The following is a 15,470-nucleotide window of genomic DNA, read 5'->3' on the forward strand; positions in this document are numbered from 1 at the left end:
TTTAACAGTGGTTTGTCCACGAAAACGCCCTCTTAACGCAAAACCTGAATCATAATTTGACTTTACAAACTACCTAGAGTTAAACGGTAGGTCTTCTTTTATCAAAATCTACTATCAAACCTTCTCTATCTTGTGGGTTATGCGAAACCTCAATTTTCTAGTCCTGGCTTCTAGACTATTAGTCTCTTTCTCAGTCGTTCTTTAGTATGTCACGCAACGCTCTCTGTTGGGGAAGGGAAGCGTTGCGTGACATCCCAAAGAACGGCTGCGAAGAAGACCAGGTCCTCACTGGCACTCAAGCACAAGGATAAGCATAGGCATGGATCCAGTAAGTATTTCTTTGAGAAAGCGGGCGGGAGAGGTGGTGGGTCAAAAGTTCCAGAGTCAAGATTCCAGTGTTGAATCATCCAGAACAAATACTGAGGCTGATTGGTCGATGGGATTTTTCGTCTCGGTTCCGCCATGTTTGTTATGAATATTTAAAATTACGTTTTATTCTTTGCGTTGCCTGTAGCAACCTGAGCACGGTATTATGGCGCTCGTAAACTATTCATCCACACGTTATGATTAGCCACTTCTGGCGTGCACCACATCTGAAATACTACTGATGCCATGGCGATAAGAGTGGAATTGGATCAACTGCTGAATCTCTCCTTGGGCACTCCCGAACTCGGAGCAGTAAACTTCAACATTCTTCATGGAGTAATACGAGAGATTCTCAATCATTTAGGTATTGAAAAGAAAGCGAAAGATATCGTAGATAATGGGCATTTTAAAGCGGCATTTGCACTGCTTAAAACCAATCAAGAAAGTTTTCAAAGTGGAGAAAAAGGCGAAGATGTCGAACGCTCTACTGGAGAGAGAGGAAATACCGATAAAACACCTTTCCCTGTTGCTGTATCATCTCCACCATTTCAGAGTAATTTGGAGTCTAAAGTAGCAAGTATCGAAAAAAGGTTGGACGTATTGGACGATTTGCCAAGTGACACCGAAATTCTTCAACGTTCTAAGCAAAAGAAGGAAGGTAGAACGCCCGTCGGTGATATGTGGCAGTTTATAAACATAAACAGAAGACTTGGTGCCACCGAAACTGGCATTGAAAAGGTGAGTGGCAATATTGACTTACAGTTTGGGCTTTGAACTGTGAAATCTATCAGTAATTAAGGGTTTCCGAACTACTCTTAAGTGTTTTGTTATTCCACAAATCAATTTTATTACTCTTAATATAATCACGCGAACTCCTTGAAGTGAACTTTTTCCAAGTCGGATAAGTGTACTAAAGATGTGGCGTAGTCACCTGATCAAGTTAGAAATGATTTGTTTACATAACCATTCGTACACATAGAATCATTTATAATTGATAATGCAAACTTTACTGGGGTTAATAATTAAACAAGATCGTGTAGTCTTTGCAAGTAAAATTAAGGAAAATGTTTCTTCTGATCGATCTTAATGTGAAAATACGAAACGATCATTAACCGTACTTTTCTCGGAGAATGGAAATTGAAATGCATTTGTATGTAATGTTAACATAATTGAAACTCTGAAACTCCTAAGAATTAATACGTAGTTTTTTAAAGTGATACAGTTGTTTTTCATTTGTTATCACAAAATGTATTCAGTTAAGTGGAGTGGTTAATTGAGGTTTGTTACTTTAGCAAGGGTTGAAGAGAGGGTTGTATATTGAACTTTTTATTTACAAAACTGAAAAGTATTAATTCTTTTCAAACATTTGTTCCTATCTGCTTCTCATTATATTAAAGCTTCTATTATTATTCATGTTGTTATTGTAATATTATCTACTGTTTATAATTTTAGCTGTGGTTTTCAATCAGGTGAATGTGAAAAAAATATGAATCATGGGCAATTAGGTCCATAAAAAATAGTGAGCAGTTTCCAGTTCTACATTATTACAATAGAATTAGTGACAGAGATTATTGTCAATAACATCAATAATATAAGGATTGACTGAAAAGATGAATGGACTGCATTATAGTAATTCAGTGGCCCTCTGAAATTCCAAAGTATTAAGGAGTGTTGGAAGGAAACCAAAACAAATGTGACAAGATGTAAACATAGTATGTCTAAGTTTTCATTTCATGTTAACCAGTTTTTAGGATTCACAGGGAAGGAACACTAATAAACGCTGAAAAGTTGATTTCTTTTTCTTTTTTATGTCTTGAGTAAAAATTGTTGTACTGTTTCATGAACTGTGGAACACAGTCAAGCTAATTTTTTCAAAAGGGTGCTCTTTTGGGGTATATTTTCTATTAATGGTGCCTTTATGGAATATGTTCTTTTGCATCCTTAAACCCATCCATTATTGGAAAGTTCTATGGCTGTAACACAAATTCTCAGGCTAAATTTTTGACTCTGGGGTATATTTTCTATTCATGGTGCCATTATGTAATATGTTCTTTTGATACTTTACTTTACTCACTTATTAACACCCCTTCTTATGTAAACACTAACTATTATTAATTGATTATTCTATTATGTTGAAGCTTTTATTTATTTTTTTTTATCATAAACTGCAACTAATCATAGACACAACCTGAACAAATAAACATTTCTTTGATAGCTTACCAGCCTTTTAGACACTATGATGAAAGAAGTGAGTGAAGTCAAGGAAACTGCAGCAGAAATTGATGATTTAAAGAATAAGTTTACAGAGGTATGATTGGATTTTTTTGTTTGATAGTAATGTTTTAACTGACACAATGTTACTCTAATTGGAACCTTGAATGTATGATAATTATTTCAAACTCAGCAATAGAGAGGCTTGACTTGAGTACCTGAGAGTCCCCTAAATGGCTGTACATGGAGCATTTTGGTGAAATGTCAGATCTCACTCACATAGGACCTCAGATAGGACCTCACTAGCATACATCTTCAAAAATCCCTTTTCAATAGAATTGTTAAAACGTTTACCTGAGATGATGTAACATGTATTGGACATCACTGGCACACCTCCTTAGAAATCCTTAAAATGATGTACATTTGGAAAAGTCCATGTTTTGTAGTGGTATCCACTGACATATCTTTACATTTGAGCAATTTGGAGAGAATACTTGACTTCTACAAATAAAACTCCCCTTTTGGCAGAGGCTTGGAAATATCCACGTTTTCGGCAACATGCCGTGAAATACCGTTACGTTTGGAGCAATATCGTTACATTGATTCCAGATTACTCGTAGTATGATTTCGAGCTGGTAAATTATTTGATGATGGTGATTTAACTAGAACAAAGGAAAAACAAAAAAAAAAACTACAGGTAGTGTGAAATAATTTTGACTTGAAAATCAGCTATTCAAACCACAACATGTACATGTATGCTGTTCAATTTTGGTATTTAATGCTTGCAATTTAAAAATGGAGGTAAAATGTAAGTTGGCTCTCCTTTAGTAAGTTAATTTGTCATGTGAGTTAAAACGTACAATCATGTAACTTGTTTCTTTAAAATTTGTTTTTGTTTTTGGTGCATTAAATGTGGAATCATTTTTCTATCTGTTAAGTAAATTGCCTTTGGATTTAGCTAATCAAGCACTCATTTACCCAATAGGTTTCTCATCAGAAAGCTAACAAACCCTTATTTGTGACATTTTTTTTGGCCATTTTTGAGTGTAGTTGGAGAAACTGAATTCAAGTTTAAGTGAAAGAATTTCAGCATTGGAGAGTGTAGGTAAGGAAAATATTCACCAGATGTTTTTCATATTTCTTAGTCTTTCTGACTGTTAACTTTTATCCTTTTATAAAATTATTCTACTTTAGTAGAAGGTCATCAGAAATTTTAAATTTAATGATTCATGTTTTGTTTCTTACTGCATTTTGCAGACAACTCTGAAGAAAGAAAGAAAATGGAAGATATGCTAAAGGAGATGGTAAGGAAACCCACATTTAAGAATGATCACCCTGTTTCATAGCAGGACAGTTTTGGGACAATTAACAGTCCACTTATCTTACATTATTCTCTGTACTTAGTACAAACCATTATCAAAAGAAAGTCAAAATCAAGTAATATACTACATGTAAGTGCATGTACCTAATCTTCAAGTGCTTAAATGCAATGGGATTAAACCTAAGTATTTTACCTACTGTCAAACTTTGATTATCTGAACTTGTGGGGACTCAGGGCTGAATAGTATTGGTAATCAAGAATCTGAATAATAGTTTGTTTTAAAGTTGTGTGCTTGGTTGCTAAACCTTTGAACAGGAGTGAGACTAAGGTTGACCCTGTTATGATACAAACCTTGCTGCTTTTCAAATGCAAATTATGTTGTTATCATGGTAACTAGATACTGGTCTCTATCACAACATGGTCACCTTCAGCCTCACTCCAACTCAAAGATGTGGCAACTAAGTACACAACTGTGAAATGGCGTATTGAAACTATGTATATTAGTGAGCCAACAATAAAACTGAATACAAATCATTCAATCAATGTCACATAACAATTAAGGGATGGTCTCAAATTGTCCTGCATCATTGTCAAAATTTTCCCAAAGTATTTACAAAATTAATACGTTTTATGACAATGTTTCTCAACTTAAAATGCTGATGTAGATGAGTTTGTTTCAAACTGCTACAGCATGTGCTGGTAGCTAATTCTATCACTCTTTGAAGCAGCATTAATAGAATAGCATCAACAATGTTTCAGTACACCCACTTTGTTAGACCTGTTTTTAGTTGTCTATTTATTCATACATTTATTTACATTTTAAAAAAACTATGTATAGAGTGAACTTAAATTCTATTTTTAGAAGTTACCCAAAGGAAATTATTAATTTGGTCCTTGTAATTTAGACTCTTAGATTTTTCTTTATGATCAATAAATTGTGACATACACAGTTATTCATTCCCTTTCTATGCAGTGTACCCTTGCAATGCAATAGTGTAAATACAGTGCTTTAACATATATTACCTACCATATTTGTTCACGAGAACATTTGGCTTTCAGCAACACCTGAAGAAACAAGTAGATGGACTTCCCACCATGGATGATCTCAACAATCTGGATATTTATGTCAAATGGCCACAGCTTGAAGAAGCCTTAAATGCAAGGAGGAGTCGCACTCCATCTGCAAAGTCCAGAGCTTCAATCCCTAAACCAAGAACCCCCACTCCACCACCACCAAGAACGCCCAGTCCTCCTCACCCTTCCCCTGAGGCACTGGAAGCATTAAGGCAAATAGGGGAGCTAATGGATAAACATGAAGTTCTTATTGAACAAGTGGATGTTCTAGAGGTATATTAGAAAATGTTCTTTTATAAAGATTTTAGACAGTCATACACTGTACATGTAGCATATGTTAGTTAGATAGGTGTAACATCCTGATTAAAATGATTTTAATTGATTTTTACACTTGGTAATTTATTTGTTATCTTAAGATGTACAATGTCATTATTTATTATTACACCTGTGTGCGATAAACAAGGGTTTTAATAACTTTTCCATTAGGCAATCTATGTTGTAATAGTACCTGGTGTTTATTGAACCCTCCTGAAGAAATTTTCATCCATTTGGTGGTCAGGCTCTCCGTTAACCTGTTGAAAAAGTGTGAGGAACCAACTCATTTTTTCAGTATTAGATTTCATGTGTAGTGTCACCTGACTTTTGGTGTTAACAAACCACAAAAGTTCAGACATTGAGTCAACCACCCACTTCCTTGAATTTGAGCTTCAGCATTTTGTCTTAAATAATTTCCCACTGTTGGGAAGCGTTTCTAAACTATAAAATTGACTTCTTTGATTTATCATAATATGTTTGATTATTTATCAACCTAGTTCTTATTTTGCTACCACTAAAGTAGATGTAAATGCCCTCAAAATACCTGATCAGATACATCACTGTATGCATGCATACGATGATGTACTGTATCTGAACTAGTTTGATTATTCCATGCCAGAAAGAATTCAACATGTTCAGCAAATTGTTAAGACCTGTTGAGTGGATCAGTTGTCACATCAAAAATGAAAACAATATAAAGTGACTATGAAAGACATATGGTAAAACCTCTTTAAGTGTCCATTTATGATACAGGTTTTGGTTCACAAAGGTGCCAGATTTTTGTAACAGCTGAATTAAGGTTCATTTTACAATGAGTACATTGTATCTGGAGGAATGACATTGAGACTGTCTTTGGTGTCCTTTTGGTAAAGGTATCTACTTACCAGGTAGATATCGTAGATAGTGCTGTGCTTGACACATGTTTCACTACATACATATAACCAAAATAAACTTAAGCATGCATGTGTCTTTGCAGTCATTTTGTTAATTTGTAAAACTTCTTTGTAGGAACAAATGCCTAAAAAGGCTAACCTTGAGGATTTGGATGAACTGAGAAAAAGACCTGGTAAGATTGGCCAGCAATCTCTGATAGCCAGCAGGATACATGTACAGCGTCGGATAGATTACAGTCATGTAAAAGCAACCCAAGAACAAATCAAAGAGCTACTATCTGTTTTGTACATTTTACAAAATTCAGCTGCAGTTCTTAGATTTTGTCATTTGACATGGTGTGATTATTTTTCTAATGCAATCTTTGTTTGTGTTTGGTATATCCTTGCTGTTGGTAATTGTGTACCCTGACAAACTATTTTTAAAGGGATGCTTTGCTCCTAAGACCATGTAATTTTTATCTCAACCATTAAGTAGTGTGTGTAAAACATTACAACTTATTGTGGTTTGAGATTCCACCAGGTAACCCAACCATCTAAAATATGCCTTCAACTATGTCCTGAATTTTTTCATGATTTGACAACTTAGCAACCTGCAAAACCACATGGCCATGTTGCCAGATGAGATGTGATATGGTGGTGTATATAAAGTTTAAGTTAAATTTTTTTCAATTTGATGACAATAGTAGAAATGCCATGTTCTTCTTAGGAGGCATAGAAAAATTAGACATGGTTTGATGCTACTCTGGTTTAAAGATTTAATGAATATCACTGTGAAGTTACAACTCATAGATCCAACCCCAACCCACTCCTTTCTAGTGTCTTTATCAGGTGTGATCTAATTGCTGCAACAAGAGGTCCTTTTATATTGCTCACTAATATGCTGCCTTTTTTCCTGACGATGTGTAAATAGGTGTCAGGTAGTAAGCTTCCATCATCATGATTTAAAGTAGTTTGGAGGGAGTTGATATGCCAGGCTTCTAAACAAAGGCACTGGTGGTTATGTCAATTAGTGGTGATAATTTAAGACTTATCCCATGCAATTGTATGGTTAGTTGGGCATGTGTGCTGCAACGAAGCTGAATTTTCTTTTTTGCAAAAGAAGACCACTTTTTGATGCTCTTTCAAATGTGTACCAAACCGATGTTTGGTCAGTCTGATATACTTGTGATCACAGTCATTGCATGGAATAGAATAAACAGTGTTGGTCCATTGTTCTTTTGTGACAGGACCCTTAGCTTTAGCAAAAATATGCCCTACAGTCTGAAAAGGTTTTTGAGCAACTTTAACGTTGTAGCTATTCAAAATTCTCTTGATGGGTTCTGTAACACCCCAAATGTAAGGAATAACAGCAAAACCAGTAGTGTTACTGGTTTCTGGCCATTATGGAAAATAGTTTTGGTATAGCCCTTTACCTATAGAATATCCAAAACTTATATTTCCATCTGGTTGCCTTAGGAACTTTAATATATCAAATGAAGGAAAGTTTTATCTGGATTACACCACATACTTTTGTTTAGGGGAAGTATTCAACTTTGAATTACCCCTAAAAACAATTATAAAGATTTTAACGTAGCTGCTTTTGACACCCATTAGTTCGATCAGGTAATGTTTGTTTTTCTCCTTAACCCTAGATGTTCCAGATGATATTCTGGATCAACTGAAGCTGTTGAAAGATGGACTTGATGCTATAAATAAATGGAAAGAGGAGGTAAATTTGCCTGTAGTTTGACCAAGGGCTGGGTAAGTTATTAAATGCTGGAAATCCAATGCATCGAGAAGCTTTTACTTGAAGGGAAGATAAGATTTCCCTTGAAGGTCATTTCCTTAAACTTTGTGGCTGTTGCAGCAGTTGTTGATGTTTTCTTTTTTGTGTGTGTTATTGTTGTACTCTGTTTTCCATTGTAAACGTCAACATGATCATGATAAAGGAGATAAATTTAAACTTTAAACAGGAATGTAAAACAAGGTCAACTATGAGTTTCAGCTGATCTGTTTTTTTTTTTTTTAATTAAAAGTGATACAGTGTAAACTGTATTTTGATATAATCATATAGCTAATCAGTTTAAATCAGGTAACTCTCTATTGCCTAGGCATATTATTGAAAAACAGTATGTTTTTCATCTTCCTGATGTGGGCATAAATACAGCTTTTTCTCTGCCAAGTATGGCAGTTTGTTAATCAAACAACTGAGGTTTGACTATTATGTGTTTTCTTACCCATTGAAACTGACAATTATTTTAAGAATACCATTCCAGCTGACCTGGAATCCCAATTAGCATCTCTGAGGGAAGGACTGTCATTACTCAATGATAACAAGCAACAGGTGAAATGAGAGGCTTCTAATCTAATATCAACTGACTTCACTCTGTAAACAAAATAAATGATTTAATATATAATGTTGTGACTTCAGGAGTTAACTCCTCATATGCTAAATGTTGAAATAAGTATTTTTCATGATTCAATTGATTTTAATCTGGTATACTACTATAAATGACACTGTTAACCTTAGAGACCAACCAAAATTTGGTGAAAAGTGAAAAGTGAAATATGATAGCAGTTGCTCGGAAAGTATTGATTCTATCTTTGCAGCCATATAAAATATGTTTTGCCTAAATTTCCAAGAAAAAAGTTTTCAGAATGTTTTGTGCCACTGTGCTGTAAACATGGAATCACATTCTTTTAAAATTACAAAACAGACTTGTATTGACATCTTATAAAATTTTACAAGATTGAAAGCATGAAAGAACAGCTCCAGAGTCTAAAGAAAGTGTCTGATATGCTGAGCTACCACAACGAAAAGGTAATGAAGTAAATTAGTGCTTAATAGTATCCAACAAACAAATTTAATACAATGCACCAGTGAATACTCTATTTGAAAGTGGACACTTGCTTGGCAAAATTTGGAATCGATCTCGCGTTGTCTCCCAGATTATTAAGAGGCAAAAAGAAGTCAAGTGGTGGTTAAATTGCAAATAGGTAAGCGGGCCAATAAACCGGTTAAAGTGGGGTCTATTCCTTAAATAGTTGTGTTATTAGAATATTTAAATGACTTTTTTCACATCCTCTGGTTTCTTTACTAAGATAAAAGAGTTTATCCTGAACAACGTGTACAGCATTATCATGGTATTATATGTCTGTGAAATAACCATGTTGTGTTACCGAATGTTTAAGCTTCAAATGATCCCTGATGATTTATTGGACCAACTTAATAAGCTTAAATACTTGGAAAAGACAATCACTCAAATGAAAGAGTTTAACGATCAGGTAAATTGTTCTTTATTTTAATGTAATAGAAGCCTGTCATGAATAATTATAACATGAAACTTAATATCCTTCTCCTCTTTTGAATTAAATATCTGAGAAGGAGGTCCTAGGTTTGTTAATAATGTAAGAGATAAGATTGTGATCGTAAAGCCATAATGGTTTAAACAATTCAAAGATAACGACGAGAACTAGAAACTGAAGTGATGTTTAGTGGCTTGTTGAAGCCTCCCCGTAATATTTACTTATGTAAAAAACGTGATAAACCTTATCAATTGTCTCTGAAATTAAAAATTGTATATGCCATTCTTAAAAAAAGTTACCGTCAAGACTGCAACGTATTGAAGATCGTCTAAAAGAAGATACCGAACGCGAAATCAGAACTTTAAGAGATGGTCTCCGCCTTCTTAACAACCAGTTAGAAAAGGTTGGTGTAAAAACATCTTAAAACATCCTCCTGAAAAACTCTTCGGTTGTTTAAAAACTGATATTTAAAGAAATCTTGAAGAAATGATAGATATGAACCTTCGTACCTGAAGGAATACAGCTATTTATCAGCCTCTAACATTTTGAATTCATTGACTTCACAAACCTTCGGAACAGATCATGATGCTCATATTCAAGATAAGACACCTTGGAATTTACTTGAAATTTTCTCGTATTTAGGCTCCTTGCTAAGTTGGGATAAGGTAAACAAATTAAAAACGCTAATACTGAAAGGGTAAATACACATATTTTTGTATTGGTATAAAATAATTGATAAGATTTTACGTAAGATGTAGGACAGCAAATTAAAATCTGCATTGAATTTTGTTGTTAAAGTACAAGAAGATGAGAGAAACAATACCTAATAGTGCGTCCTCTGGGAAAGGAAAGGTAACAGCTCTACCACACACAAGCACAAACTAAAATAAACAGTAGAAACTAAGTTTAAAGCGTTTAACAGCAAACACAGAATAGCCAATAAGTAAACTACCGTACAATACGTGACATTTATTAAAAGGGATATTTTCTTTTCAACTTTTCTTACTTTAAATTCGTAATGAGTGTAAAGATTAAGAGCAGAAAATGTTTAGTCGTTAAAACGCACTAGTCTATACACTTGCCAAACGAAGTATTATTGTGCAGCCAACCATGGTTCCCCCATTCCTCTCACTTATTTTATCCATACGAACTCTGCTTATTTGCCAAAAGGATGTTCATCTTGAGGTAAGGTCAGTTGCATCTTGAGGTCAATTCCGGCTTTGAATGAGATGTTGTCGTCACTAACAACTCTAGCGTGCAGAGGTCCGGTTGTAAACGTTGACTGGTTTCTTTGTGTTGTTTTATGGGGTAAGTTGTAGATCCATGTACTCTCTCAGTCAAGGAATCTTGAGAAAAGGCTGGAGGTTAAAATGCCATGTACAGTTATCCTATGAAGAGGGAGCAGTAATAATTTAGTTGCGTATTTCAGTTGTATGGTCCACTTGGCTTGTCTGACTCCTGCTTTTCTTAATTTGTTTGTGTGTGTGTGCTTTGCAGGATGGTGATGCGCTCAGTGCTTTAAGGAGCATGCTTACTGAACTTCAAGGAGAACAGGAAAAACTAAACAGTACAACTAAAGAACTTATAGAGGAACATAACAGGAAACAGAAACATATTGACGTGAGTTGCAGCAACCCCAACGCCATGAACTTAAGAAAAAAAAGGAACATGTTTAGTTATTTTAATAAACTTTTTAACCGGACTTGGAGTGTCTGAGGTTCATCAGTGGAGTATCAGTGGTATCTCTCAACGCTTCTCTGTTTTACTTTCCTCTCCCTGTCAAGTTTAAACTCTATATACTGATGTTTGTATTTAACAGGCCTTGTACACGTATGCTGACAGACTGCAAGAGGTCAAAGCTGACAAAGAACAGGTTGCAATGGAAATGGATGTGGTATGAAGACCCTTTCTCGTGATATCAGTTTGTTAATTGTTTGTTGAATTGTGTGGCAACAAGCGTCTCTTTCAGGGAGGTTTTACTTACCAGAGCGTGGAGCAGCAAGCCTAAAAAATTACTTAACATTATTATTCAGTTTTTTTAACTTATACATGATTTTCCAGCTAGCGTTCAGTTACCGTTGTTGATGAAAATAAGGATGTTATGTGTTACTAGATATTCAACTAAGGTTTTGAATATACTTTTACAGAAAGCTGATAAACGTGCATTGGATAACTTGATTAGTCGGAGCAAATTTGACCAGAGTATAGGTGGTTTGGAACAGTCAATGCAGGAGCTTTTACATAGATTAGATGGACAGGTGGGTTCTACAAGACACAAATTTCTGTACCACCTTAGATTCAACTTGTTCTTTGACTCGCCATTTATCGTTTCCAGTTCACTGCTTATAAGTGAAAACCTAGATATGGTCTGGAAATACCATCAAACAAATCTTGAAAAAAATTTGAAACCTCGGGATATAGCAGTATATTATTGGGGAACTTTGGAGTATTTTCATGACTGAGTATCTTACATTTTGCAGGAATCATCATTAAGCGATGCCTTGGCTCGACTTGCAGGTGACATTGATCAGAAACTTGATAGATTGGAGCTGGATCCACTGAAGGATTACTTCGGTAATAAGTGACTTCCCCGTGCAGTCACAGAATATTTTACCTGCTCTCAACTGAAATGTTTTATTCCTCCTCTATTTTCTTAGAAAAGAAGATTAAGAACATGAAGTGTAAACACGTTGATTTACCTTTATCCGATGATCCAGCTGCTGGATTCCGCAAGTAAGTTACTGTAGTTCAGAGTCCATGGCATAATTTTTCACCAAAATTCTAAGTCAACAATTATAATATCCTACCCGTATGCATTATTTGATATGTTCGGGTTGGTTTTACTCACGATGACTTTGTTCTACAGGGCTTTGCTTAGATTTCACTGTATTTCCTGTGACAGACCAGTTGACATGATACCTGGCCAGTAAGTGACTGTTTGTTTTTTGCTATGTGAATTATTTTCGTTAGTTAATAAGAGTGAGAGGTAAATCCGAAAAAAGTAATATGAAATAGTCAGTTGGTTTGTAACACTTACCTGCACTTGAAAGTGACGAGGGAGGGGCTAACCTTTCTATGTTCGTCCCACTGTTACCGGTTTTATTTCTAACTAAAGCTGCTTTTACCTTTAGCCCCAATCCAGCTCTTCCCCAGACTCCTGGTCTTCCTCCATCCCGTTCAGGCCGCCCTTACACTACTTTTGAACTTGATCAGATACGTCAGATGCATCGAGGGTAAGTACACATATCGGTGTGGTAAATAATGTTTGCTTAGCGACACTGAGGATAACATGTGGTTGGATGGAAGTGCAGTTGTTTTGTGATTGCCACAGAAGGTGAACCTGCAGTTTTTCGTCGAAAAGGTGAAAATTTTTAGGTGACCGTTTCCTTTATTTTGAGGGAAGGAGACTGCACAACTTGTAAAACAACAGTGGCAAGCCTTCCAATGTGGTTCGATAATTTGGCGGGTTTACTGGTTGACCAAGTGAATCCGTTTGAATGTATGCGGTATTTATGGACTCAAATTTGTGCAGAATGACTGATATCCGTACTTTATCCACAATTGTAGCGAATCTTTTAACGTAAACTTGAAATCTGTCATTCAACACCTTTGGCTCGATAGACAAATTTAGACTCATCTCATTGCTTCATCATCAAAATAGTTTTAACAATCAACTTTTACATTCTCGAAACCAGGACATTGCTTTGTATTTCAACCAAATAGTGTTATACATTGAAATGATACAAGACGACTGCTTCTTTTTTTATCAGGCGAATTGTAATCCTATGATAGTTAGGGGCCTTGTCTTTTTATTTAGGAGCCATCTACTGAATCATAAGAGATGGGGGGAAGGTGTTGTAGCGCTGTTTGACTGCTCGATCATGTAGTTTTCTCGTCACTAAAAGACGTACTTTATTTAGCTAGGGTAAACACTTTAAAGTCACAGACTGACAAACCCTTGGCCCCTCCCTGGATTACATGAATTGGTAAAGTTAACATATTATTAAAAACACTACAAGTCCATTCCAATCTATCATTCACTCCGTAAATGCGTTTCATTAACCAGCAAAGTATTTAGTTGGTTTTGTAACTGTAACACCAATATTTGTACACAGTGGGTACACTTACGAGCAAGAAGTAGCCACAACAACAGCTCGAGCATGTGGAGGAAGTCATACAGTGACCTTTCCACACAGAAGGACGGCCAGATTCAAGTGAGTTTCTTACGAGCTCCCTTCTGGTGCATCTTGAATTGTTGTTATGGATTTGGATTCAAAGTTTATTTATATCAGTGTCCATTTCGTCAGTTGTTATGTAAGCTGCTCAAAACAAAATGGCGTGGGGTAGAATAAAGTTGTGTCGGTTTAAGACAAAAGAAAACCGGTTTTTAATTGTTATTGTTTTCAGCCAATACTATTACTACAGGGAAGATGACACACCAGTTCCAATTCCTCCGAGGTAAGAGAAATGCTTTTCAAAGAAGCATATTTTGATCCATCTTAAAGTGATTATTTCTGTTTAGTATTTTGTGTTTGCAGTGCGAATCAACAAGGTTGAACGTCTTGTTCTTCATTTTAAGGGATGAAACAGAGCTGATTGGTCAGGATGGACATATCTACAAAGGACGTTTTGATGGAAACATGGTTGGAGTGGCTGAGTTGCCACCGGTTTGTGAATTTTGTTGTCATAAAAAGTTCTGTAGAAAAGGTTAACTGATCAATCATTTTCTTTCTTCTGATAATCAAACGAAATAACTTAGCGTGGTCAGAAAGGATGGGTTTCTCTTTTCTCATCTGCCAATGAATGAAACTTTTGTTGTCTCCAGTTTGGTGGTTAATTGTACTTGATCAATTGTACTTGACCTGACTGCCACCAATCAACCCTTTATTGTAGGTTAATTGGCTCTTGCAAGACCAACTGTCCGATTTGACTTGTTTTAGTTTTTTTTTCTCTCTCATAAACAGCTTGTAAACGTGCTGGTCAAACAGCTCAACAGCTAATAAAAACAACTAGGCTAATGCCGCCAGCCAATCAGATTTAACCACCTGTCAGTGATAACGCATAGATACTAAGGAAACATTTCGAGAAAGCCCTGTGCTCAGTACTTTTTCCTCTCAGCAGAACCCTAAGTCTCCAAGAGCCATGTCGGCGAAAAGAGCTTCTAGTCCCCAGCCTCCTCGCAATGGCAGTCCAATTACTAGGCGTCCTCGGTCTGCTGCGGTGCCAACTTCACCAAGGAACCAAAAGGAGGAGGAGGTGGAGCCTGCGAGGGTTGTTGTACCGTGAAAACAAGATGAAAAATCTATGTTATTAATATAAATTGCGATATTTAATTCAAAGACGGGACGGAGGATTTGTACACAGAAACCAAGTCTTAGCCTGTCTACGTGATCGGCTTTTTGATTTTATGAAAATTTTGATTAAGTCTTCAACAACAAAGAAAAAAAGAAATGGTATTCGACCATCTGTATTCGACCATCTGTATGTATTGTTATAGATCTATTTATAACAAAGTGAATTACATTGCGTATTGCGGAACGGATCTGTTCTCAGCTGAAAGAATAGTGACGAGCGTTAAAGCAGTTCTTTTCCCTTTCATCAAAAGACATACGTAGTAGTTAATAAGTTATTTGTATTGGGTAGTCAGCATGAGAAGATGCTGCATGGACAATATTCGCACTCAATCCAAACACACGTGATTATTGTTTAAATCTTAATGAAGTTGCGTTTTTAAATATGATGTAAATAAAGAAGCACCGACTAAAACAAAAAAAATTAAAAAAAAAAAAAAAAAGAATTTCAAAAGTACGCTATCCCATCTCCTGAAAGTCCTGAATTCAACCGAAATTCAACCGAATTTCAGTTGTCTTCTTTCGATTCTTCTCTGACTCGATTCTTCTCTGACCAGATTCTTCTCTTGTCAGGGCAAAGTGAAAACCGACAAACCACGTCAAGCACAGTAATCAATCATGTGATTGTACTGAAGAAACCTTTCAATACTGAAA

The 15,470-nt window shown here is 35.7% G+C and overlaps 1 protein-coding gene across 9 annotated transcripts; it reads left to right on the top strand.

Moving 5' to 3' along the window:
* The first annotated feature begins 241 nt into the window (after positions 1–241).
* LOC113667639 (uncharacterized) lies at positions 242–15,470 on the top strand. 9 transcript variants are annotated; one of them, XM_027183494.2, is made up of 24 exons: positions 252–328; positions 515–1,104; positions 2,582–2,674; positions 3,628–3,682; positions 3,835–3,881; positions 4,958–5,245; positions 6,296–6,353; positions 7,812–7,888; positions 8,423–8,503; positions 8,909–8,980; positions 9,352–9,444; positions 9,761–9,868; positions 10,264–10,317; positions 10,963–11,085; positions 11,285–11,359; positions 11,613–11,723; positions 11,946–12,039; positions 12,123–12,198; positions 12,332–12,391; positions 12,597–12,698; positions 13,581–13,679; positions 13,873–13,923; positions 14,045–14,132; positions 14,584–15,470. In XM_027183494.2, the coding sequence occupies exons 2-24, from the start codon at positions 613–615 to the stop codon at positions 14,749–14,751; spliced, it is 2,565 nt and encodes an 854-aa protein (XP_027039295.2). In that variant the 5' UTR covers positions 252–328; positions 515–612; the 3' UTR covers positions 14,752–15,470. The 9 variants fall into 9 exon arrangements, with proteins under 9 accessions (XP_027039298.2, XP_089041063.1, XP_027039295.2 ...); XM_089184933.1 differs by lacking the exon at positions 252–328 and having other exon boundaries at positions 398–1,104; XM_027183495.2 differs by lacking the exon at positions 252–328 and having other exon boundaries at positions 398–1,104; positions 14,587–15,470.

The sequence above is a fragment of the Pocillopora damicornis genome, chromosome 10, assembly GCF_964200805.1.
Source record: "Pocillopora damicornis chromosome 10, jaPocDami1.2, whole genome shotgun sequence".
Lineage (NCBI taxonomy): Eukaryota > Metazoa > Cnidaria > Anthozoa > Scleractinia > Pocilloporidae > Pocillopora > Pocillopora damicornis.